This window comes from Schistocerca piceifrons, chromosome 1 (assembly GCF_021461385.2).
Source record: "Schistocerca piceifrons isolate TAMUIC-IGC-003096 chromosome 1, iqSchPice1.1, whole genome shotgun sequence".
NCBI lineage: Eukaryota > Metazoa > Arthropoda > Insecta > Orthoptera > Acrididae > Schistocerca > Schistocerca piceifrons.
In genome coordinates this window covers 735443608-735471379 of record NC_060138.1, presented here as the reverse complement: position 1 = coordinate 735471379, position 27772 = coordinate 735443608, and the positions used below count along the sequence as shown (strand labels likewise).

The 27772-nt window shown below is 40.5% G+C and overlaps 1 protein-coding gene across 3 annotated transcripts in view; it reads right to left on the bottom strand.

Moving 5' to 3' along the window:
• Window positions 1–27772, bottom strand: part of LOC124711389 (germinal-center associated nuclear protein) — a 294702-nt gene that overhangs the window by 233819 nt on the left and 33111 nt on the right. For all 3 annotated transcript variants that reach the window (XM_047241452.1, XM_047241443.1, XM_047241459.1), the window contains 3 exons: window positions 20145–20353; window positions 19853–19995; window positions 4561–4776 (listed from right to left, as the gene is read on the bottom strand). In XM_047241452.1, the coding sequence (XP_047097408.1) occupies window positions 4561–4776; window positions 19853–19995; window positions 20145–20353 (568 nt within the window). The remainder of the gene's footprint in view (window positions 1–4560; window positions 4777–19852; window positions 19996–20144; window positions 20354–27772) is intronic.

Sequence of the window (27772 nt, the reverse complement as noted above, 5' to 3'; positions counted from 1 at the left end):
TCGTTTATGTATTTGCGTTTCTCTTGTCTTATTGTTTTCGATGTTTGTCTTCGAATTTCATAGAAGTTGTCCTGTGTTTCTTGTGTTTTGTTGCTGTTGTAGTTTGTGAAAGCTGTTCTTCGATTTTGTAGGGCGATTTCGCAGGTAGTGTTCCACCAAGGGTGCCTGGGTTTTCTAGTCAGCGGGATCAATTCTTTGGCTGTGTTCACAATTTTTTGTTTAAAGCTGGTCCAATCTTTCGCCTCTTGTTTTTCCCAGTGTTCTGTGATGTTCGATTCTCTGATCTTTCTTGTATCAAATTTTGGTGAGGTCAATTTCTTTTTGTGTTGTCTTCTTGGTGTGAGTTTGATTTTGATTCTTGTTAGGTAGTGGTCCGAATCTATGTTGGCGCCTTTTCTCACTTGGACGTTGTGGATTTCTTTCTGGTATTCATAGGAGATTGCCACGTGATCTATCTGGAATTCGCCTAGTGAGTGGACTGGTGATCGCCACGTCTTTTGTTTCTTGGGCTTTTTCATCAGGGAGGTTGACATGATTTTGAGGTTGTTTTGCTGGCAGAGTTCGATCAGTCTGGTGCCGTTTTTGTTGGTGAATTTGTGTGCAGGGAAATTTCCTACTGTTTTTCTGTAGCGTTTTTCTCTGCCGATTTGTGCGTTGAAATCGCCTAGTAGAATTTTCGCGTTGTCTTGGGGTATTTTTGCCAGGGTGGTTTCGAGTTTGTCCCAGAATTTGTCTGTTTCTTCTGGTTTGTCCTTGTTGTCTGCGTTCATGGGGGCATGTACGTTGATGAGGGTGTAGTTCTTGTTGGCGTGTTTGATTCGCATGGTCATGAGCCTGTTGTTGATCGCGTTGACTTCTTTTACTGAGTCTAGGATGTTTTTGTTTACTGCGAAGGCCATGCCGAGGAGTGCCCCTCCTTTGCCGATTTTCCTGTTGGTTCCACTCTTGAAGAATCTGTAGTTTCCGTAGTCTATTGTGTCTGAATCCGTGTATCTTGTTTCTTGTAGCACATTATTATTATTATTGTTATTATTATTTCAAGTGATCCGAAGTTCTATTTAGTTACAGATAATAAGCCACTATCAAAATTGTTTGTGTTCAAGGCTGAGCTCCAAGAATAAACTGCCCATTGCTTGCACTGGTGGGCCTTGTGTTTATCAAACTATCAGTACTGTACACACTACCATCTATTCACCAAACATTGGAATGGGGATGCATGCCTTGTCTCAACTTCCAAAGGACCCAAATCCAGACACTCACAAGAAGAAAAAACAGTATAACTCAGCTTTTACTTTCCCAGAATTAACATTCAACCGCTGTTTACAACATTTTTTGTCACTCCCATCAAATTTCCTACACCCACAATATTAATTCACTCTCGATTTTGCTTTAACATATTTATAATTTTCTCGCTATTTATGCACATCAAAAATGTTCATGGAGAAAAAAGTGATGTAACTGATGTAAAATGACACTGGCACAGTGTTGGCAGTCACGCAGTGTTTACAAATGTTATGTGGATAAGTTTCTTAAGAGCACTCTACTCAGTGGATTACAACTGTTAAAAGTCTGAACAATTTGTGATATATCTCCTGCCGCTGCCATTCTCTACTCGACATGGTGGCTGATGGGAGTAACTAGGTTCATTCGAACAAAGATATCATGACCAGTCACAACCATTTCCAAACCGCCTCTATTGTAGTATTTTTCATGCTTAGCAATGTCCCCCCCACCCCTCCCTCCCTCCTAGAATTTATTCTCATTGTCAAGTGCGTATTTTGGGTATATATTTTTTGTGATGTTTCACAAACAATGTGAGTGATATATCTGTGTGTGTGTGTGTGTGTGTGTGTGTGTGTGTGTGTGTGTGGTTTTCTACATAACTGAGAAGGCACAGTATCTGATAACCTCAAAAACACGACTACAGTGCAAGAGACGCAGAACAACACATACATAAACACCACATAAAATACTTACATAAATACTTGCAATTGACAATGAGAAAAAATTATTGAAAAACATTGTACTAAGCATGAAAAAATATAACTGGTGCAGTGTTTCACTGTCTAAATAATGAATGACAGCCGCAGGTTTTCCAAAAACATCAATTATGATGTATGAAATTAAGTCAAATGTTTCTAGTTCCCAGACAGTTACCAGTTCCAGTTACATCAGCACTTTTTATTAAATAATAAATAAGCATCTGACAAGTATTTTGATGCCTATTATGTACATATATCATACATATAGCATGAAAATGCAGCAAGTGGGGATCCTACACGTAACTTTTACCACTTAAAACGTTACTTCCCCATTTTACATTTTCCCCACATTTTGCACCATTTTTAAAGTCCCTTGAAAAGTGTAAAAGCAGGGTTTCACTGTAGTCTGTTTCCAGATGGATAGCCAGACAGAGTTGGATGACAAGCCAATCAATTCTGGAGATCTCACAGCAGCATCCAGGTGTGACCCAATTCTCCAGCAAATCCTGCAGCATATCTGTCAGACATGGTCCACCAAGTTGTCAGCCACAGTACCACCAGACCTTCACTGTTTCTCGATCCAAGATCATCATCTTAAAATTTGTCAGGGCATACTATTTCTAAGGACGGAGATGACAATTGCCAGATGGTACCACCAACATCTTTGCATCAACAACAGATGCAATTATTACATTGGAGTACCTCCAGGATGAAGCACTTGGCCCACCACTATATCTACTGGGTACATATGGACGAAGATTTCATATGGATAGTCCACTTACTGCACAGCCTACTAAGCACGAGATGGTCTCCACACAGTCTTATTCTCCATGACTTGAGGGATCACATCCATGCGAATTTCACAGGCCCCTTCCTTGGAACAATGTGGGTTATTATGGTTAAGGATTCAACCTTTTCTGTTTTCCTTCTGTCATCAGGTTGTATAAGACAACAACGTAAGTGATGGTAAGGAGCCACAAAAATTTTGCCATCAAAGGGGCTAACACACCATGGTTCTAGACAACAGCCCTCAGTTCATAGTATCCTAGGTCCAGTGATTCTGCACTTGCCACGGCATTCAGCATTTAACGACAACCAGCCTTTCATCCAATCTTAATGGCTTAGCAGAATGTTTCATTATACTCTGAAAACACAAATGGCAAAAGCTATGGGGTCAGCTAAATCAGACTGTTCTTCACATCCTTTAGCCTTTGGTCATAGCCAAGCAGAACTATTGCACAGGTGTCCTCATCAGGCACTGCTGGATCTTCTCGTCCCATGAGAAAAAGAGGAAGAAACGCCATTTCACATGGGTGCTCCAGTGGGAGGGCCCCAGTGTAGGCACATATTCAAGTGCAGCCCTGAGTCGCATGTGGAGGTCCACTGTAGCACAACAGGGATGCCAGCTACTTCTGGTGGCAACTGACATGTGGGGTGCTTCACAGATAATGTAACCAACCTGTGTTGTGGTATCCTGGCAATACATCTCCACTGTGCCCAGAGGGCTGCTGCAACAGTTCCTACCACAGTGGGCCCTTCAACGGCACACGCAGGCAGTGAATGTCTAGTCCATTCATCCTGCCTACCACAGCAGACCTCCAAGGACACTGATCCAGCTCCTCCATCGGGTGAACAATCAGGGCTGCCAGCATCAGCATCAATGCAGTCTGCTTCCAAAACCACATCTGGAGTCTCTAACTTGGTTCCAAACCACCGCCTCAGTACCAGAGTGTCAACCGGAACTGACCACAGGGATTTCCTTAAGCAACAGCCTGCTGCCCCTTCAAAATCCTGCCCCCACATCAGCCGGGCTGGTTTCTGCCCTATGTGCAGACTGAAGTAGGGAGGGATCTTGTAATCTCATTGGACATTTCAATATATAACATAGGACAACTGACACGTCATTACGTCTACGTCCAGTACATCCAGCAAGAGTGCTGCCAGTAAAGAAAGCACAGCATCTCATGTGAAACCAGCTAGCCAACTTATTTAAGCCCAAGCAGCCATGGGCTTGCTCTTATTTTCCGGAACTCTGTCAATGTTGGGTTCTGAAGCAAGCGATCCTTCCCTACATAACGACACTGTATTTACAGATTCTGCCAAATAAGAAGTGGACTGCATTTACCAATGTGCAAGTTGACCATGCCTGCAAGTAGGACTGCTACAGTGAAGTTACACTTCAGTGCCACAGACTGATATGCCTATTCAGCCACACAAACTAGCTAATTTTTATGTTAGTTTCCACCATCTATTAATAGTACCACACTTGTGTTGTTGTAAGGTAACTGGCCTGTATTTGGTTTAATAGGCATGTACAGTGAGATAGATGTGTGAATTCTTTAATTGTCTTGTGCCTCACACTATTTTATTTTTTGGGAGTTTGCTGACTTTTTTTCATGTTGCATTGTACTTAAGCATGTATAATAAATAACTGTTGCCATAGAAAAGTGGGTTGGAAAAGAACTGACTACTACTTCTTCAGTTTTTCTCTACTTCCTGAGAAAGTTTTTAAAATAAACTTGATTATAAAATATTCTATAAAAAATATTGTTGTGAGAATGCTTTTTTTTTCTTTTACCTTTCTTATTGATCTGGTGCGATCCCAGAGGAAAAAATACCAGTCCCTCATGTTTTCATTGGGATCTTCAACACGATTCACAATTTGTGACAACATATACTCCATTGTCATTCGCAGGACAGGAGCTGGCCGAAGATCATGTGGTAGAGGCATGTCTTGGTCTGCAGAACTTCTTGAGTATTGTTTTACGGCTAAATAAGCATCCATCACAGCAGTCTGCACACAAGAATATAAATAACAGAAACTAGTAACAAATAGAAGAAATGTTTCAAATGGCTCTGAGCACTATGGGACTCAACTGCTGAGGTCATCAGTCCCCTAGAACTTAGAACTACTTAAGCCTAACTAACCTAAGGACATCACACATATCCATGCCCGAGGCAGGATTTGAACCTGCGACCGTAGCGGTCGCGCGGTTCCAGACTGTAGCACCTAAAACCGCTCGGCCACCTAGGCTGGCTAACTAATAGTAGCTTATGAGTACCAAAGATAATAAGTACAGGGGCTAGAAAGTCCCACACATTAATAAGTGCCACAAATTGGTATGTACTGGAAGCTAACAAATGAACTGGGATGGAAAAATAACAATAATTCATATCTGATGATGTGAAATCTAAATGCAAGTTCTGCCGTTTTATGGATATAGTGTACAGGGCCATGCATCAGCCCGCAAAACAGCTTTAACTTGTGTGGCTATTCATTCACAATACATATTTTCACTATCAAGGATCATAAAGAACAGTATCTATGTGAAATTCAGTTTCTTGTCATGCAAATCACCATCTGAGATTACAGTAATGCTGAAAGAAACATTTGAAGGGGGCACACAATGCAGAATGCTTGTCTATTAGTTGTTTTCATGTTTCAAATAGGAAAACATGTCACTGGAAGAATAACCTTGACCTCTCCGAGAATAAAACAAAAAAAAGTATTTGAAATTATGTCTACAAAGACTGCTGTCAAGCAATTGATGAGACTTCTTAGTTGACATTTGCAAAGTTAAACAACTCCACTATTCCTGCACTCTATACGTGAATCAAATGACAAGAAACTGTAAAATGTACTACAATGGGACATACCCTCTCTCTCAGTGGTCTGCAGAGTATAGATGCAGACATAGAATCCACATAATGAAAAATCTCAAAAATTTCAATTTAAGTACACAAATTACAAGCAAAGAAGAGGCAATATATTTTAAGAAGGTGATGTCTCACACTTTTAAATATTTGAAGAACGTCATGATTTACCACCAACACCTTCTGATAAAATTACTTTGATGAATGACCAATTTCTGTCCACAGGCCATTGTCAGATTCACAAAAACATTTACACCATGCTATGTGATAAAATAAATGGTGTCAAATAATAAAATCCATAAATTTATTACTGTTCGAAAATAGCAAAAAATTAAATTGTCAATTATAAAAATGTGCCACACACTGCATCATTCATGTTATTCTACCAGTCGGTGTTAACAGTATGAACAGTGGCATTCTACATACTTAATGCTTCCATTCATAATGTTAACGCTGACTGTCAACATAAAATGAATGAGTCCACCATTTGGCACATTTTTGTGAGTGATGATGTAATTTTTTACGATTTGAAAACAGTGACGAATTCATGGATTTCATTATTTGATTCCATACATTTTCATTACCGAGTACGATGCTGTAAATGTTTTTATGAACCTGATGGTCTGTGGACCAAAACTGCTTCTTCAATAAGGAAAGTTTATCAGCAGCTCTTGGCAATAATGCACTACATTTGAAGAGGTCATTAAGAAACGCAGAAGAGAAAGTACATGAATGAGCAGTGAATTAATGCAGAGATACATAAACAAAGTGCAAGGAAAGTAAGCGGCACCCAAGGTGATGCAAAAATCACGAGAGATACTGGAAAAAGAATCAAGACAATATAATAAAATTTTTGCTGTATTTAAGAAGCCACTGCTTTTAAAATATATAACATGAAATTAAGATAAGGCTATCCCAGTACAACATTTTCAAGTGTCAGTTCAAATACATATCAACATGGTTACCATAATAAGTAAGTAATCTAACATAAATCTCCAATTCCTTGTTTTACATATAGATGGTGGCCAGAAACAGTCTGAAAAGTGTGTAAGGGCATTGCAGGATAGGTTGTGCTGTGAAACAATTGTTACAAAAAAATTCGATACATTGCGCCACTTCTGAGTTAATTACCATTAAAGTTTGCCAATCAACTTGTTGCATGCACAAACTCAAGCAGCACACCAGAGATGGTGTCAGCAAATGTGCTCTTCTTTTGATTTCCTAAAACTGAACAAGAAAGTGATACAAAAATTGGACATGAAACAGTAGTAAGGACTGAACCTGAGCCACAGGCTGAGCAGTCTCTTGTGCTATAATCTACACAATGAGAACATCTGACACTAATTGTGCATGGCGAGCCACTTTAATTTGCATGCAAAACAGCACTAATTACCTTGGAAACAGCACAACGTATCAAATATTTTTCTTAGCAATTACTTTTTCAGAACAACTTATCCTGAACATCCTTGCAAGCTTTCAGACTGTTTCTAACCACACGTAAAATATGCGCTAGCATAGTAAAAAACAGCCAAGGCCTTCTGTCTCTGTTCCTCTGCATTCATGAGATGGTAGAAGCTTTGCATAATAGTGTTTTGCGTACAGGAGGGAGTAACAGGCGATGTCGGGAATTCAGGTTGGGTTCAGGGTATACATTTTTGCAGATACCCTAATGATGAAATAACTGGACCAGATACAAACTTTCAATTGTCAGTTCAGTTGCACTCTTTTAAAGCTAGATTATGTGACAAGATAAATGTACTATGCACAGAAAGGAAACTGATCAAGGTAAGGGCAAAGTACTTTAAGAGAAAGTGTAAAAAGTGGATAGCTTATCCTATATTTAATTATATAAATCCCTTAATACACAGAGTTAATCATATGATGTAGAATAAGTTTACAATTGTATAATTATAATGACAAAAACACTACAAACAGCTTTATGTTCACACTAGATAAAGGTTAAGAGATTCTCCTCCAGTACTGCACAATTCTCATTTCCTGGCACATTCTCTCTCTCTCTCTCTCTCTCTCTCTCTCTCTCGCTCTCTTTCTTTTAATTTTGTTACCCAATAATCCTATGATTCTCCTCAGTAACCTTTATAGGTTCGTTTGTGTGTGTGTGTGTGTGTGTGTGTGTGTGTGTGTGTGTGTGTTTTGGGAGGGATTAAGCAAAGGCAGGGTAATGGCCAAGGAAGTGACAGACTACAAGGAAATGGGATAGGAATGTGGCACTGGCCAGCTTGCACTAGTGCAGGCAGACGTAACTGCACATAGTACACAAAATATTGGGGAAGGGCTGATGCGAGGCACAGCACAGAACACAGGAATGGGGAGATTATAGTATGGTTGTTCATACAGTGTTCTCCTGATTATTCATGTGTGGATTATCCGATCTGCAAATTATTCATGCATCTAAAAAAAGAAAACGAAAAACGCACATGCATCACAAAAGCTCACGCATCGCACACATGGGGACCAGCAGGGCGGGTTGCTGGTCACTAGGGGCAGTGGCAGATGCTAAGTTAGTAAGCCAGACTGGCAGCAGAAGATGCCTGTGCCAAGCCCCGCCTGAGTGAGCACAGATGTCAGCCACCAATGCCGCCACTGCTACCCATCCAGTACACATCATCCCAAATACATGTTTGGAAGTATTTCTATTAGTTATGTTTCTTGATTATTCATGGATCTTCTATCCCGCATTATTCTGAATAATTGGGAGTACACCGTATTAACAGACAAACTGAACTATAATGAAGTGATAGGAGGGGTGTAGTGCAGGGTATAAGGACTGTGACAGAGGTGGGTGTGGGAAAGGGGCAAGATGAGACTGATGCCAGAGAGATTGTGGTATAAGAAGTTGCATTGTAAGAACTATTCCCATCTATATGCTTCAGAGAAACTCTTATTGGGGGGATGATCTGTTCGGTATTGAAAATCTGGGAAATGGGGGGGGGGGGGGGGGAGAGACAAATCTAGATGGTATGAGTCATGAAACAAGCACTGATGTCATATACGTTGTTCACAGTGGCCTGCACTACCTTTGTATAGTCAACACTGTGTTCGGTCTCGGTTTGGTTGTGGCCATTCATTGAGGTCGATAGCTATTTGGTGGTCATTTCCATTTAAATGGCTGTACAGAAGCCACATAGTGGCTGATATACAATGGCATTCGCTGGTTTTTACATCTCTGATGGTACAGGACATGCCTGTGATGGGACTAGAATAAAATATACTGGGCGAGTGCACAGAACAAATATTGCACCTGAGTATTTCACACGAGTATGACTCTTGTGGCAAGGGACAGGAATAGGGATGGTTAAAGATGGACAAAGATATTTCACAGACTGGATTTTTGTGGTTGAGAGAGAAGAAAAGAAGGCTGGGAACGATGTTCCTCATTTCAGAGCGTGATGAAAGGCAGCTGAAGTGCTGACAGAGCATGCAGTTAAGGTTTCTGAATCTTGAATGGTACTGGACACTCCTTTGAAGCTGGTAGGTGGGGGTGTAGGAGGAGGTAGTTGCATAAGTTGATACAAGAGCAGGAACATAAGATCTGTGCTCTTCAGGTGAGGTTAGAAAACACAAAGGAGAAACTAGATAGGTTGAGGAGGGTGAAGGGTGCTGGGGAATGGGAACTGGCAGTTGGTAAGAAGGCACCTAGGAGGAGGAGACATTCAGTCAGCTGTACTTTGCGTATAACCAATAGATTTGACCAACTGTACAAGCTAAGAGGAGAGGAGCCTCTTGCAGCTGTAAGTGTAGGAAACTTGCAGCAGTCCTCAGCAATTAGGGTGTCTAAGTCAGTTGCAAATTCTAACACAAAGAAGAAGTTTCTGCTGCTAGGTAGTTCACATGGCAGAGGTGTGAGCCAGTAGTTGCAGGAAGTCTTGAGGAGTGAGTACCAGGTCACCAGCATTGTGAAGCCGAGCATAGGATTAGCTCAGATGACTGTTGACATAGGGAAGTTATGTAGGAATTTTACAAAAGAAGATGAGGTAGTGACTGTGGGTGAAGCTGGTAATAGACTTGATAGGGATGGGGAGTATGATGCAGGTGGTGACCTGATAAAGATAGCTTCTCACACTAGTGGCATTAATGTGCACTAGTGCAACTGTTCCAGTGTCAAGATCGGCCTCATCTTCATGCTGCTGTTAGGCATTTTAACATGGGGCTGGAGAAGGCACCAACAGCAGAAGGCATGGCTCAACTTGCAGTGGTGCCAGCTGAGTCTATCACTAGATTGGGTTTCACTAGGTATGGCCCACACCACAACAGGTGTGGGAAAGGGAGGATGGCAAAGCTTATAGGTGAGAGCAAAGTGCATGGTGGTCAAATCGCTCATGGGAAAATTCCTGTAGTAGTTGGCTTTAGACTGTAGTCAGCTGATAGGTGTGCCTGCTTAAAGGAAGTCCCTCTAACAAAGGAATCGCATTCAAGGGAGGTCAGGTATCCAGGTAGTAAAGGAATTAACGTATTTCATCCAAATACAATAGGTATTAGAGATAAAGTTAATGAGCTGCTTACAGACGGTGACTGTGACATTATTGGTATATCGGAGCACCACTTAAATAATTTGACAATTCAGAGGCTTCCTTTACCAGGATACACATTAACTGGCTGTTTTTCAAGGACTTCTTTGCGGAGTATGGGAGTGGCCACATACCTTAAAAACAGCATTCCATTTGGGTCCATAGACACATTACGCCACTGCACTGAACAGGTATTTGAATGCTGTGCAGGGGCATTTGAATTTAGTGAAACTAAATTTCTAATTGTTGTTATTTATAGGTACCCCAACTCTGACTTCTTGGTTATATGTAGTGACTTTAATATTAATTTCATCTGTAATTGTACAAGAAAAAGGAAGATCTCCTAAATTCATATGATCTGGTACTGTCTGTGTTTTTTGCCCACCAGGGTGCAGAGGAACAGTAGCACAGCCATAGACAACATTTTTATTCATTCCTCATTACTAGATGGGCAAAGGATGACTCGCCTTTCAGACCACGAAGCACAAATTTTAACACTAAAAGGTTTTTGTACTCAAAAAAGGTTGTATATAAATACAAACTATGTAAAAAAGCTAACCCAATGGCAATAGAGTGTTTTTTTAAACCTCATTAAGGAATAAGAGTGGCAGGGTGTTTATAGTGCTGACAACATAGATGACAAATATAACGCTTTCCGTAACATTTATCATTATCTTTGAAAGCTGCTTTCCATCAGAACGTTCTAAACAGGGTACTATCAGTATAAGGCAGCCTGGGTGGCAGACCAATGGGATAAGGATATCATGTAGAACAAAGTGAGAATTATATGCTAGTAGTCACAATCGAGCTACTGTAGCCCATTACAAACAGTATTGCACAGTGCTTAAAAATGTTATTAGGAAGGCAAAGAGTATGTGGTACGCAAATAGAATAGCTAATTCACAGGATAAAATTAAAACCATATGGTCAGTCGTAAAAGAAGTGTCTGGTCAGCAGCACAAGGTCGACGACATAAAGTCAGTTCGTAGCAAAAATGTTTCTGTTACTGGTGAGTCAGATATATGTACAGTATTTAACAATCACTTTCTGAGCATTGTTGGTAATTTAAATAAAAACTTAGTTCCACAGGGAATCATACAACACTCTTGCAAAATGCCGTTCCGAGACTCATGTCTTAAATACTCCTCTGTGACACTGACAAGGTGGAGATTGAGTCAATAATTAAACTCTCATGGATATGATGGAGTACCTAGCAGAATATTAAAATATTGTGCTGCACATGTTAACCTTGTACTTAGCCATATTTGTAATTTTTCCTTTACGAATGGTCAGTCTCCTGAACATTTGAAGTACTCAGTAGTAAAGCCACATTATACAAAGGGAGAAAGGGATGATGTACAGTTTGGTTTTAGAAATGGTTTAACAACTGAAAATGCTATACTCTCTCTTCTCTGTGAGGAACTGGATGGATTAAACAAAAGGTTTCCAATGCTAGGTACCTTTTTCAATTTAACTAAGGCACTTGATTGTGTTGATCACAAAATATTGCTGCAGCAGTTGGACCATTATGGAATACAGGGAGGAGCTCACAATTGGTTTACCTCTTACTTTAACAATAGACAGTGGGAGGTCATGTAAGAATGGCTATGATCTGGGGCCTGAGTGTGGCACGATTAAATGAGGGTGCCCCAGAGATCAATGCTGGGACCACTCCTGTTCCTTATTTGTATAAATGATATGCCCTCTAGTATTTCAGGTGACTCCAAAATATTTCTGTTTGGTAGTAATGGATGTTGTGTGCAATGTTGGCACTCTTTCAAATAGTGCAGTTCATGACATAAGTTTGTAGCTTGTAGAAAATAAACCAACTCTAAATCACAGCAAGACTCAGTTTTTACAGTTTCTAACACACAATTCCACAAAACCCAATGTGTTAATTTCACAGAATGGGCGTATGATTAGTCAAACTGAACAGCTCAAATTTTTAGGTGTTCAGATAGATAGTAAATTGTTGTGGAAAGCACATGTTCAGAACCTTGCTCAAATTTTTAATGCTGCCATTTTTACTATTCAAACAGTAAATGAAGTAAGTGATAGTACGACACAAAAAGTAGTCTACTTCGCTTACTTTCATTTGCTTATGATGTATGGTATTATATTTTGGGGTAACTCTTCCCATTCTCAAAGGATATTTTGGCCCAGAAAGGGCGGTTCAGGCAATAAGTGGTGTTAAGTTCGCGACGCCTTGTCGACCCCTGTTCATTAGCCTGAGTATTCTGACATTGGCTTTTCAATATATATATTCTTTACTGTCATTTCTTGTTACCAATATTAGCTTATTCCCAAAAATAAGCAGCTTTCACTCAGCTAATAATAAGCAGAAATCCAATCTGCATTTGGATCGGACTTCCCTGACTCTTGTGCAGAAAGGTGTGCAGTATACTGCAGCATCTATTTTCAATAAGCTACCACAAGAATTCAAAAATCTTAGCAGTGATCCACACACTTTCAAACCAAAACTGAAGAGCTTTTCCTGGGTCACTCCTTCATTCCGTCAAGGAGTTCCTTGAAAAATTAAGCAGATACCTGCGATATATTGTTGATTGCATTCACATGAACTTATAGCTCGTCTTTTTTTGGTTCATAAGCGTTTTATTTTATCTGTTGTTACTTTTATGTTTTAATTTCATGTAATGACACATTCCATGACATTGGAGATTTGCTCCTCAATTTGGTCCTACAGAACTAGATGTGTAAAATAAAATAAAATGTGGTAGACAATAGTTTGGGAAGAGGCTGAAGCGAGATACAGCATAGACAAAGGATTAGGAACTTGTTTGGATATGGCATGGCAGATTTGTTTGTGGTATAGTTTTAAAGGGTAGCTGTGCTCGTCACTGCACTTGGATGGACGGTGAAGGAGATGCTGCTTAGTGTAGAAGTGGAGATACTATCAGTGGTTGACAAATGTTACAGGGATGAAGGTTTTTTAAGAGATAAATGTGTTGGGAGGTCAGTGCCCTAGAAGATGCTTGGACTGAAGAAAACCAAGATTGAGGCTGCAAGCATGGGGATGAAGGCACTGATATTAATATAAAAGGATACACCAGTAGACTAGCCCATCACCAGAATACAGATGACATTCAATTTCACATCCTCCTCCTTCCTACTGAAATTCCTGCGGTGCTTTACAGTGTCTAGGGGCTCCCTGTATAACCTTTCATGGTAATTGTAAAATGGTAACATTCTACGAGTCAGAACCTGAAATGTCAGAAACTGAATATAGTAGGAAAGCTAACAAATCTGAAAAGGGAAATACAAAGGCTCAATCTAGATATAGTGGGGGTCAATGAAGCGAAATGGAAAGAATATAAGGATTTCTGGTCAGATGAATATAAAGCAATATCAACAGCAGCAGAAAATGGTAAAACAGGTAGAGCATTCATTATGAATTGGAACATAGGGGAGATAATCAGTTATGGTGAACACTTCAGGGCTAGAATTGTTATCAGAATTGACAATAAACCAACACCAACAACAGTAGTTCAGGTACATATGCCAACATCGCAAGCAGAAAATAAAGCAGTAGAAAAAACATGAGGATACTGAATGGGTAATTCAGTATGTAAAGAGACATAAAAACCTAATAGCCATGGAGGATTGGAATGTGGTTCTAGGGAAAGGAGTAGAAGAAAGGGTTATCAAAAAATGATCTTGATAGTAAGAATAAGAGTGGAGAAAGACTAATTGAGTTCTGCAAATATATTTCAGCTAATAATAGCAAATGCACTGTTCAAAAATCACAAGAGCAGAAGGTATATTACTAAAAGGCTTGGGGATATGAGAAGATTCTAGCTGTTTTACACCATGGTCAGAGAGAGATTTCCAAATCAGATATTGGATTGTAGGGCATGCCCAGGAACAGGTATAGACTCAGATCACAATTTAGTAATGATGAAGAATAAGCTGAAATTTAAGAGAATCGCTTGAAAGAATCCATGTAAAAAGAAGAGCAATACTGTAATAATGAATACGACAGATTACTTGAAAATTCGTACACATCTATAAAAATGACAATTACAAAAATAGGAAGACAATTATAGTTACAGGGAAATGGCAAAGAAACCTTGGGTTACAGAAGAACTACTTTAGATGGCTGATGAACGGAGGAAGTGCAAAAATGTTCAGACAAAGACAGGAAAATAGAAACATAGTTCACTTAGAAATTAAATGAACACAGAGGGCAGAGAAGCTAATGTGAACTGGCCGCAGGCAAAATTTGAAGAAATCGAAAAAGGAATGGTTGTCAGGACTGTTTCAGCATACAGAGAAGTCAAAACAATATTTTGTGGCATTAAAACTGAGGATGACAACAATAAGAGTGGATGAGGAATTCCAGTGTTAAAACACAGAAGTGAGATACAAGAAATATGAAAGTAATGAGGAATAGAAGAAATGAAAATAGAGAGAAACTTAAAATGAAATTTGTAACCATAACGAAGTTACGGAATTCTGCTACCTTGGAAGCAAAATAACATATGATGGATAATGCAAAGAGGACATAGAAAGCAAAATGCAAAGAGGACATAGAAAGCAAACTAGCACAGGCAAAGCAGGCATTCCTGGTCGATAGAAGTCAAAAAGTATCAAACTTAACAGTACTAGAGAGAGCTGTAAAGAGTAAAACACTGTATGGAAAAGACAGAGATTGAAACATATCCAACAAATAATTGAGGATGTAGAATGCAAGTGCTATTCTGTGAAGAAGAGATTGGTACAAGAGAATTAATGGTGGGTTACATCAAATCAGTCAGAAGACTGATGGCTGTTCTACATCCTGTCAAAATTTCGTGTTACTGGGAATGGTGCTCAGAAAAGAAGATGAGGCAGGTTCAAGGTGAGAAATTCATGGAAGATGAGCAGCTGGAGATGAGGCTTTTGAAAAGGACCAAATGTAGGCTTAAGGTTGTTAGTGGATAGGTTACAAATAGTGACTTATGCTTGCTCGTGTTTTGTGAGATGTTAGGAAGACGTTTCAGGGAATGTGGCAGATGTAAGAGATCATCAAGGTAGGGTCTGATCCTATGGTGAGTACAGGCAAGAAGCTGTCTGGGAATAGCATATGTCTTGGATAGTGGTATTCCAAGAAGAGAGTAAGGAAACTGTAAACTGGATAGATGTTTAAAGTGGTATTTGGAACATTCTTTTAGCTGTTGGAGAGGTACGACTCGCAATTTGAGAAATGATGTGTACGAAATTGGGATAGTATAATAGGAGTCTTTTGCATAGGAAGCAGAGGTAATTCAGATCCACCCATGAGACAGAAATCTGTTTCTGTATCACTAGGCGGATTAAGGATGCACACAGTCTAATGACTTCGAGGTCTTTGTGGAATGAAGGGCGGCCTCGAGAAACAGGAATTTTTATAGTTAAGCCATTGCGGGGAGGGGGAATGGGAGTCTCATAGGTATATGGAACTTAGGTCAACTAGGAGTGGGATGTATATTCAGGAATGGAAAAATAACGTTAATGATGTCAGTGAATGATCACTACATGTGAACAACGATGAAGACTGGAGATAAATCTGGGTATCAGAGCTGGAGGTAAAACCTGTGTGTGTGTGTGTGTGTGTGTGTGTGTGTGTGTGTGTGTGTGTGTGTGTGTACTCAAGCAATTATATAATGATATCCCATTGTTAATACACTCCTGGAAATTGAAATAAGAACACCGTGAATTCATTGTCCCAGGAAGGGGAAACTTTATTGACACATTCCTGGGGTCAGATACATCACATGATCACACTGACAGAACCACAGGCACATAGACACAGGCAACAGAGCATGCACAATGTCGGCACTAGTACAGTGTATATCCACCTTTCGCAGCAATGCAGGCTGCTATTCTCCCATGGAGACGATCGTAGAGATGCTGGATGTAGTCCTGTGGAACGGCTTGCCATGCCATTTCCACCTGGCGCCTCAGTTGGACCAGCGTTCGTGCTGGACGTGCAGACCGCGTGAGACGACGCTTCATCCAGTCCCAAACATGCTCAATGGGGGACAGATCCGGAGATCTTGCTGGCCAGGGTAGTTGACTTACACCTTCTAGAGCACGTTGGGTGGCACGAGATACATGCGGACGTGCGTTGTCCTGTTGGAACAGCAAGTTCCCTTGCCGGTCTAGGAATGGTAGAACGATGGGTTCGATGACGGTTTGGATGTACCGTGCACTATTCAGTGTCCCCTCGGCGATCACCAGTGGTGTACGGCCAGTGTAGGAGATCGCTCCCCACACCATGATGCCGGGTGTTGGCCCCGTGTGCCTCGGTCGTATGCAGTCCTGATTGTGGCGCTCACCTGCACGGCGCCAAACACGCATACGACCATCATTGGCACCAAGGCAGAAGCGACTCTCATCGCTGAAGACGACACGTCTCCATTCGTCCCTCCATTCACACCTGTCGCGACACCACTGGAGGCGGGCTGCACGATGTTGGGGCGTGAGCGGAAGACGGCCTAACGGTGTGCGGGACCGTAGCCCAGCTTCATGGAGACGGTTGCGAATGGTCCTCGCCGATACCCCAGGAGCAACAGTGTCCCTAATTTGCTGGGAAGTGGCGGTGCGGTCCCCTACGGCACTGCGTAGGATCCTACGGTCTTGGCGTGCATCCGTGCGTCGCTGCGGTCCGGTCCCAGGTCGACGGGCACGTGCACCTTCCGCCGACCACTGGCGACAACATCGATGTACTGTGGAGACCTCACGCCCCACGTGTTGAGCAATTCGGCGGTACGTCCACCCGGCCTCCCGCATGCCCACTATACGTCCTCGCTCAAAGTCCGTCAACTGCACATACGGTTCATGTCCACGCTGTCGCGGCATGCTACCAGTGTTAAAGACTGCGATGGAGCTCCGTATGCCACGGCAAACTGGCTGACACTGACGGCGGCGGTGCACAAATGCTGCGCAGCTAGCGCCATTCGACGGCCAACACCGCGGTTCCTGGTGTGTCCGCTGTGCCGTGCGTGTGATCATTGCTTGTACAGCCCTCTCGCAGTGTCCGGAGCAAGTATGGTGGGTCTGACACATCGGTGTCAATGTGTTCTTTTTTCCATTTCCAGGAGTGTATAAAATTCTTTGTTGTGACAAAGTCAATAAATGTTCTAGTACATAGTACTTTCTCACCTTTCAAGCTTTCAGGTCTTGAAAGCCCACATCTAGCTGTTTTTGTTGTTTGTTTAACTTTCATTTATTATATAAATAACTACAATTAACTGTATACGCCTGAATGACCTGAAAAGTGAAACAAACACTCAGGTGTCCAGTGTAAATTTCTAAGCATGTCCTATAACTTGGTCACCACTGGATTTTATGCTAACTGATGATGTGTTAACTCATCCCCAACTGCAAGCTTTGTAATGGTCACAACAAACCACTAATCTACTAATCATTAATGAGGGTTGATATTTTACTAAAGTGCTTGCATATATAAGTACAAGATGCGGCAGTCAAAGCTATGTTTATTATTATTAGTGTCCGGAAGTGCTGGAAGTAGTGGGGCGGAGGGGGAGTAACCAAGGTCACCACTGCATTCCCCGACACAAAGCATTTCTGTAGCAATGGAGCAGTGGACTAAGCAACAACGGTTGTTTGCAATGAAAGCGTTCTACCGAAGCAGTAGCTATGTAGCCACTCAGCATCATTTCTGGACACATTTTAAAATTAATCGTAATACACTGGTTCCTTCCGTTAACTCAATAAAAACTTGGGTCGAAAACTTTGAAAATGTCGGTGAAACAACAAGGAAAAGAGGTGGCAAAACGAAGACAGTGCGTACTCCCGAGAATGTGAAACGTGTAACAATTGCTGTGGGAAGAAGACCCTGGTGATCAGTGTGTAGCTAGAGCGTTGCGCTTGGAATTTCTGGCATGACTGACTGAAGGATTTTGAGGTTAGACTTACATCACCAACCATACAAAATCCAAATGGTTAACGCTTTGAATAATAACAACTTTGTGGTCCAATAGCATTTCTGTGAAAGTATTTTGCAAATGATTGAAGAAAATGAGGAGCTTATTCACATCCTTTGGACGAGTGACGAGGCAAATTTTCACCTCACTGGATATGTGAACAAACAGAACTTTAGATACTGGAGTGATCAGAACACTCACCAACTCCACGAAAAACCCCTGCACTCAACCAAGGTAACAGTTTGGTGTGCAATGTCCTCATAGGGAATAATAGGCCCTTATTTTTTTGAGAACAAAACAGGGCAATCTGTTATCGTGAATGCTTAGTGCTATTCAACAATGTTAAGGACATTCTTCATATCTCAGCTTTGTCAATATGCAGTTAATGACGAAACATTATTTCAACAAGATGGAGCAACGAGTCACCCAGCCCGCGTGAGCATTAATGTTCTCAATGAAGTTTTTCCTAACCGGGTGATTTCCAAGAAGGAAGCGATAGCTTGCCACCCCCCCCCCCCCCCCACCCACCCACCCCCCGTTCACTCCACCTAACAGCTTGTGTTTTTTTTTTTTTTTTTCTTATGGGGTTACCTTAAGAGCAAAGTGTACGGAAAGATATTATACCATTGATGATCTCAAAGCAAGAATCTGGCTGAAAATTGAAAGAATTCCTCAGGGTACGCTCCGTCATGAGATGGACAGCTTTGTAAATCGTCTGCGAGAATGCCGTGATCGAGAAGGGCACCATCTTGTAGACATTATTTTCAAACAATGAAAAAAAATGTGTTGATGTTTCTTAATTGGTTTTTAACGTAGAATAAGATTGTATGAATAAAATTTTGATATCTGCATTCGTGTTTATTTTACACTCATTTAAAAAATGCACGTTTGACTGGCGCACACTGTATTTGATAATGTATGCTATGGTTGGAACCAGAACAGCTGTTTTGTGAGATTATGAGTATGGATAAAAAAGTCCAAATTCAAAAATCATCATATTATTGTGGGACGTGATGCACCACTTGGATATCCTGAACTTAAAACTCATCCATGCCAAATCTTCAGTGTCACTCCCAGTATCTCTTTGCGCACTCTTTCATTCCTACATTACAGTGGCATTGTTTTGATATTTCTCTGCAAATTCTGAAACTGCTTTTCATTTTTCTTCCATTCTCACACTTTTGTGTATTTTCCTTGTCACCTTTCAGATGCTTTTTTAGTATGATATCTTTTGTGTCTCATCTTCACAAAGGCCATTTCATACACCAACAAAAAAATATCTCTGAGGAAAACAATGTGAACTTTGAGCTTTTCTTCTGCCATTGTCATGTGCTGACTGCCAAAACTCAACAACTGTGGTAGTATATCTATTATTATCACAGTTATTGTACATTATATTTTACTAGTGATAGTGCATCACCATGTCGTGAAAAAAAATTTGGGTTCCTGGTTTATGTAATTCATATGGGATAAAATGCATCTTTGGATGGATGTTCCACACCATCTATCTGTTCACAAATGGCTTATGTTTCACAAATTAAAATTTGCCAAATTATGAGTTTTTGGTAAAATGTTTCATGTTTTGAAACAAAATTTATCAGTAAAGAATAAAATCAAAGTAAATAAATATTCAAGTTAAGTGTTGAGGGACCCCACGTATGCATGCATGCATGCAAACACCATCATAAATACACAAATACACACACAATATGCATGCAGCCTGAAATTTTTTCTTTTCTTTTATGATAACAAAATTTACCTGTTTCGAAGATTTTGAATCCATTTCATAGCAGAATACTTGGTGCTTTGCTTCTCTGTGATACCGTTCCTTTTCAGGACACATATCCGGACATGTTCCAACATTTTTTTCTGCGAAAGCTAAGCTTGCTGCTTTCACATTTTCTGTAACATGGGATATCAGACAAACTTTAGGATATCAAATTTGGAGACTTTTCTTGTTTCTGACAACCTCCACTTCAGCAGAAAAAGTTTACAAATTGAACTGCAAAATATTATGTTACAGACAGTTAAAATTATTTGAGAATACTTACTTGTTCGCATCAACTTATCACGTGCTTCCAACACATTATATCGCTCTTCAGAAGTAACAGCTGGTTTTCTCAAAAATGAATACAAATCTTCAATCTTGTTTAGTGATCCTATTCCAGATTCAGGCACTTCCACAGGTTTCTGTGGAGTCTCTTTAAAAACTGGCACTGGAGGCAATGCCTTTAGAGTACGGGAAGGTCTTTGAATAGGTCTGCAAATGGCCCATTAATATATCGTTTAGCAATATTATTCAAATACCCCCATTCACGATATGCATGCTACAATTTAGAAAATAGTAAGTGGCAATACATCAAATGCTTGAAAACGAAGAGATCTGGATTCCAAAACCTGCCACATTGTGTCACAACCTTCTTAAGCAGAATGAAATGCATAGGTTGCTATTCACAACATAGAGAAAGCACTGACTGGCAGACAGGCACATTGAAAAAAGTTTGCTATACATTATTCAGATATCAGACTGTGTCCTTCACCACATATCCATGAAAAAAAAAAAAGCACACACACACTTTCATACGTGCATAGCTCACACTAGAGATCTGCAGCTGGGATTTATGTTCACCAGAACTGCTTGGCGCATGTAGTTCCACAAAAGCCGACAAATGTCAATGTAGTCACGTAGGTTGTGGGGAGCAACGATATTCAACTTTCTTCACACTTTTCGAGCATTCCATGCTTGGATGATAGGACTGTCCACTCTACATGGCAAGCACAGTGGAAGCAGAGTCTTGCACCTTGAACTCGCATTCTGCAGACATATACACCATACAGGTTCATCGACAGGATAGATGGAGTGTGTAGGGCTAAAGTGGGAGAAGGGAAGGGGACAGGAGACAGTGGAGGACAGGGACTACCTACAACTGTGGCCCAGGGATTATGGCAACAAAGGATATGCTGGATGGATAGTTCCCATCTGTACAATTCAGAAAACCTGGTATTGTTGGAAGGAATCAAGATAGCATAGACTATGAAGCAGTTATTATTTGAAGCACATCATGTCAGATGGCATGCTCAGTGACTGGATGGTTCAGTTGTCTGTAGGCCACAGTTTGGCAGTGGCTTTTCATGCGGGGAGACAACTTGTTAGTGTTCTTGTCCACACACAATGTCACACACTGGTTGCAGCTAAGTTGGCACACTACAAATCTCCTTCTACATGAGGCCTAGCTTTGATGGGTAGGAGATGCCATTAATAGGGCTGGAGTAGGTAGTAGAGTGAGGATGAACAAGGTCTGTTCAAAAAATTCTGCAACTTTGTCCACAAAATTTTTCTACACTTACCTTTTCTTATTGTGTAAGGTATCCTTTAAAATACTCTCCTCCACAATTGATACACTGCTCCCAATGTTGTTTCCACTTCCGGAAGCAGTCTTACTATCTCTCTTGCTGGATTGCGAGAAGCGCCATCTGCGAATTTTCTTTTACCTTGCCCTATCATTGCAAATCTTCATCTTTTCAACAGGGTTTTCAACTTTGGGAATAAAAAAAAAGTCTGCGGGCCTAGTTCTGGAGAGAACAGAGGATGAAGCATCACAGTCATTCATTTTTTGTGCAATAGTCACACACCAAAAGGGAGGAATGTGCAGGTGCATTATCACGATGCAAGTGCCATAACTTGTCTTGACACATTTTAGGTCTTTTCCTTCTCGGCAGGCATCGCAAAATGTACTGATAGTACCATTGATTAACCGTTTGTCCCTGTGGCATGAATTCATCATGGACTAATCCTTCAAAGACAAAGAAAACATAGCTTTGACATTTGAACTGACCTCACAAGATTTTTTCGGTCTTCGAGAATCTTTCCTGACCCATTATGAAGGTTGAACCTGGGTCTCAACGTCATAACCATAGAACCATGTCTCATCACCAGATATGATTCTCTTAAGGAACATCTCATTTTCGTTTGCACCATCCAAAAGCTCTTCACAGACGGCGAGGCGAAGGTCTTTCTTGTCTTGACTCATGAGCCGTGGTACAAAGTTGGCAGCAACACATTGCATTACGAGATGCTGTGTCAGGATTTCAAGACATAATACAACTGAAACGTTACATTCTTCTGCAATCTCAGTCATGAGCATCAGCAGACATTGGAGGACACCCTGAACAAGGGTCATCTTTAACTTCTGTCTTGCTGTTTTTAAACTGTGTGAACCATTTATAACACCGAGTATGAATTAAATACTCATCACTGTAAGCTTCCTGCATCATCTGGTGTGTCTCCATAAAGGTTTTCTTGAGTTTCACATAAAATTTAATGCAGACATGTTGCTCTCACAACTCTGCCACCTCAAAATTCACAAACTGTGAGATACAATGTTCTACTCAATACAGCATTGAACAATAACAAACAGACATACAACAATGAGACTTCTGGTTGTTACACATTAAACACAGGTGTGTGCAGGCATGCCAACAGCATTTAGCTCCAACACGCCATTGGCACAAAACTCCAAATGTTCTGGAAATTTTTTGAACAGATCTTGCATGGGACAGGTCTTGCATTTTGGTCTATTTGAAAGATATAACCCATGGGGCAAGGGGTTGTGACCAGGGATTAAATAGGGATAGAAAAAGATATTGCACATGTTGGGCAGGCAGTGTAATATCAGTGTGGGAGCGTTGAGGTGGGACATTTCTCATTTCAAGTAATGATGACAGGTAGTCATAAACCCTGGTGAAGAACATGATTCAGTTGGCCCAGTCTTGAGTGGTAATTAGGCAAAGGACAAGGTGCTCCTTAGCTGTTGATTGATGGACTGGTGACTGGGGAGACAAGGTGCATGAGATCTGTTTCTGGATAAAATGGGGAGGGTAATTTCAGTCTGTGAATGTCTTGGCATATCTGCAGAGCAAGTACTGATCACTGCTCATCATCACAGATGCACCAATCAGGGTGGCTAGACTGTATGGAATGGAAATTCTTAGTGTGAAATGGGTGTCAGAATTCTTTTATGACAGAACCATGTTTTCTTAACTTCACAGATGAGAACTCTCCCTTGAATGTATATTTTATTCCTGTAACCCCTGTGGCCTTAAGTTATATAACAATCTAAACTACACCACACAGCAGTTATATTTGATTCCTCAGGAAACTGTTGCATTACCATCTCTAAAATAGTGACATTATGGAAAGAACTACGATGTCTTCAACAGGTAAAATGCTCTCCACATCTACTAATAGTTAAGATAGCTGCAGAAAATCAAAAATGATCTACATTCTTCCAATATGTCTCACTTACATCCAAAAAGTTTCAGTATGCATATACTCTGAGCAGAGTGTAATATTCATTCAGGTTCTTGTAGCATGAAATCTCATTTTTTAATAGTTTTTGCTCTGTAATTTAAGTCTTAATATTTGACCATATGGAGCAGTGGAGAACATTTCCAGTTAAGAGGAAACCGAGAGAGATTGGATAAGTGCATCAAGTTGTGTAGCACCAACATTGTAATACGGAATGATTTAAACATATGTTGTTATTATGGCCTTCAGTTCCAAAGACTGGTATGGTACAACACTCCATACTAGCCTACTCTGAGCAAGTCCCTTCATTATTGCATAGCTAATACAACTTGCATCCACTTGAACCTACATGCTTTAGTCAAGTCTTGGTCTCCATCCACAAATTTTACCCCTCACACTTCCTTCCATTACCAAACTGAGAATTCTTTTATGCTCGATTCCTTTAGTCAATCTGTGCCACAGTTTTTTTTTCTCCGATTCGATTCAGTACTACTTCATTAGTTACCTGATTTACCCATCAAATTTTCAGCATTATTCTGCAGAAACACATTTCAAAAGCTTCTACTATTTTCTCGTCTGAGCTGTTTATCATGTACTATTCACTCCTGTACAAAACTACACACTGTACAAATACATTTATAAAATATTTTTTGAGCCTTGACCTTATATTCGATATTAACAAATTTCTATTTTCTGAAATGCTTTTGCTGCTATTGTCAGTCTGTTTTTATATACACTCTACTTTGGCCATCATCAGTTATTATGCAGCCTAAACAACAGCAAAACTCATTTACTACTTTTAATGTCTTGTTTCCTAATGCTGTCATATCAGCATCACCTGATTTAACTCTACTACATTCCATTACTCTTGTTTCAATTTTGTTCATGTTTGTCATTTACCCTATTTTCAAGACAATATCTATTCTGTTCAACTTATCTTCCAAGACCTTTGCATCTCTTGCAGAATTGTGTGATCACTGGCAAACCTCAAAGTTCTTACATGTTCTTCCTGAACTTCAAACTTGAATTCTCTTTCCAAATGTCTTCTTCGTTTCCTCTACTGTTTGCTCACTGTACAGATTAAATAACACTGAAGTTAGCCTACAACCCTGCCTTACCCCCTTCTCAACTACTGCTTCTCTTTAATGTCCTTCAACTCTTATATTGGTGTCTGGTATCTAAAAGTTGTAAATAAATATTCGCTGTCTGTATTTTATCCATGTTATTTTCACAATTTGAAAGCTTGTATTCAAATCAACACAGTCAAAAGTTTTCTCTGAGAATATAAATGCTAAAAATGTGGGTTTGCCTTTCTTCAACCTATCTTCTAGGATAATTCGAAGAGTCAATATTGCCTCACAACTTCCTACATTTTTCTGGAACCCAAACTGATATTCCCGAAGATCTGCTTCTACCAGCATTTCCATTCTTCTGTAGATAATTTGTGTTAGTGCTTTGCAACCACGAATCATCAAAATGATACTTTGGCATCAATACCAGTCAATACGTATCTTCTTTAGAACGAGGGATATTGTATTTTTCTTGAAGTCTGAGTGTACATTGCACGCCACATATGTCATATCTACCAGGGGGCATAATTCTGTCATAGAGTACTCTCCCAAGGATCTCATTAATTCTGAGGGCACCCCATCTTCTCCAAGGTCGTTGTTTCAACTCAAGTCAGTGCTTCATTGAATTCTTCTAGCAGTATCATATTTCCAATCTCATCTTTGACTACCTCCTGTTCTCTTTCTATAATAGTATCTACAAGTTTGTTCTCCTTGTATAAATTCTCATATTCTTTTTGCCTTTCAGCCTTCCCTTCTTTGCCTAGCACATGCTGGCCAACTGAGCTCTTAATATTCAAACAGCTGCTTCTCTTTTTCTCCTAAGTCCTCTTTCATTGTTCCGTTCAGCTAGTCACACATGATGCAATAGCCTTGCATTCTTGTCAACCCATTCCTGCTTAGTCATTTTGCACTTCCTGTCAATCTTATTTTTTTAGATCCTATATTCCCTTTTGTATGCTTCACTTGCTGAAATTTCACATTTTCTCCTTTCATCAATTAGATTCAATATCTCATGCATTATCCAAGGCTTTCTACTGGGTATTTTCTTTCTGCCTATTTGATCTTGTTTTGTGTTCATTATTTCACCTCTCAAAGCTACCAGTTTGCCTTGTATAGTATTCCTTTCCCCTGTTAAAGTCAACCATTACCTAATGCTACTTTTGAAACTGTTTCAGTTTACATTTTGGTGCTCGACTCACTGTGGGTCGCATCGCCATTGTTGCTTGTCTCATTAGCCTACATATCCATACATCTGGTTGCAGAAAGGGAGGTGAAGAAGCCAAAGGTACGTCAAAGCCCCACTTGCTTGCCACCATCATGAAGCACCTTGCAGCTGAGGTGTTCAGGTTGGCCAGTGCAACAACAAAAAGAAGGAACTGTGCTACCACTGCCAGAAGCTTGGCCACATTGCCATATATTGCAAAGAAAATGAGGCATGTATGAAGTGCACTCAGGCAATGAGGGCCACCAAAGAAGAGATGCCTGTCCCCACCATCTCCCGCCCCACTGGTCTGATGGCAGGGGCAGACAGCACCGCATACATGGATGCTTCCCTGGCCACTGCAGAGAGGAAGGAGGTCACAGAGAGACCACCCCAGAAGAGAAACATCTACTCCAGCTGCCCCATATGCAGAAGGGCCAGTGGCCACACAGCAAGCTGCTCTCAACATATTGTGCTTCCAGGGAACAGCAGCTGCCAGTTGTAGACCTCGACTCCAATCACTGCAACCACATAGGGGACAGAGGGGCAAAGAGTGGAAACAGTTATGGAGTGGTGCTACCAAATGCTAAAGGAACTAAAGTTGCTCAGATTCGTTATCCAATGCACAAAAAAGCAGATCCATAGTCACCCAAGATGCTGTCACCCTTATCAGGAAGATAGGAAGAGGAAGATGTAGAGCCCCTCTCCCCATGAATATACCAAGTAGCCACTCAGAAAATCATCTGGTATGAAGAAGGAGTGGCGGAAGTATGCTGGGTGTTGGTACTACCCTTCCAGATCCTCCACTTCAGAATTACTAACTGCTAGCTTGTTTTGTTCATTTTCTTGATTTTACAATCAAGTGCAGCCAACCCATCAAGAAAGGCAACAAGAAAATCCAACCTTCACAACAGGAATAGCACTCCGGTGCTTAGCCTGTGCCGTCTCAGACCTAGGTAAGGCCTGCCATTCTGATGACAAATGACTCTTTCAGTTTGTCCAGGTTCTATCTCATTATGCAATTTCTTGGGTTCATTTCTGCAGTTCATGAACAATACATTATGGTCAGATCTCACATTTGTCCAAAATGTCTTGCAGTTCAAAGCCTGGTTTTGAAATCTATGTCTTACCACTGTGCAATCTATTTGAAACCTTCTGATGTCTCCAGGTCTCTTCAAGGTACACAACCTTCCTTCACTGTTTTTAAATCAAATATCAGCAATAATTAAATTGTGCTACATTTCAAATTCTACTAGGTGGCTTTCCCTTTCACTGTTCTCCATCGGTCCATGTCGTCCTACCACATTTTCCTCTCAATCCTGTTCCTGCCATTTAATTTCAGTCACCCCCCCCCCCTTCCCCCAGCAGTATTAAGTTCTTGCTCCCTTAATTATCTGAGCAATTTCTTTTATCTCATTATACTTCTTCCTGTTGCTTCTTGAAATGCTCCAGTTGAAGATAAGCGATCTGTAATTGTTGACATTTACTGGATACAGAAGAAATCCCTTATTGGTCAGGATTACAATTTATTGTTTTTATTGATTACAAATTTCAGCTTAAGTTGTTGCCATTTTCAGAACACAGGATACCATTTTTTCCATTGCGTACAATCACTAACTGATAGGACACATCATTATAAATTTTATGTAAGATGCATAGTTCCATCTTATCGTAAATCTCAATGAGACATTAATGTAAACTCACCCAAGACTAAAAGATCATCACATGCACTGTGTAATAATACCATATCTGATAATCTCCAAGTGTGCACAGTGAGATCACAGTTAAACCATTACGTTACTCTAGAGATAGCACCAGAAATCAATACACAGTTTTCACTACTCGGTTATATTAGGTCGTCGTATCCACTGTGGAAGTATTGTATTACATGGAAGCCACATGCACAGTGTGAACACCACAGTTAACAGAATGAGTTATCCATGTTACGTAGCATTGGTAAACGACAAGGAAATTGCCCAAATCGTAGGAACTTTGGAGTGAGTCTATGTAATACAATACTTGCATCAGGGATTTGACAACCTCATATAACTGAGTGAGAATTACACATTGTTTGCTGGTGCTATGTCATTAAAATAATGT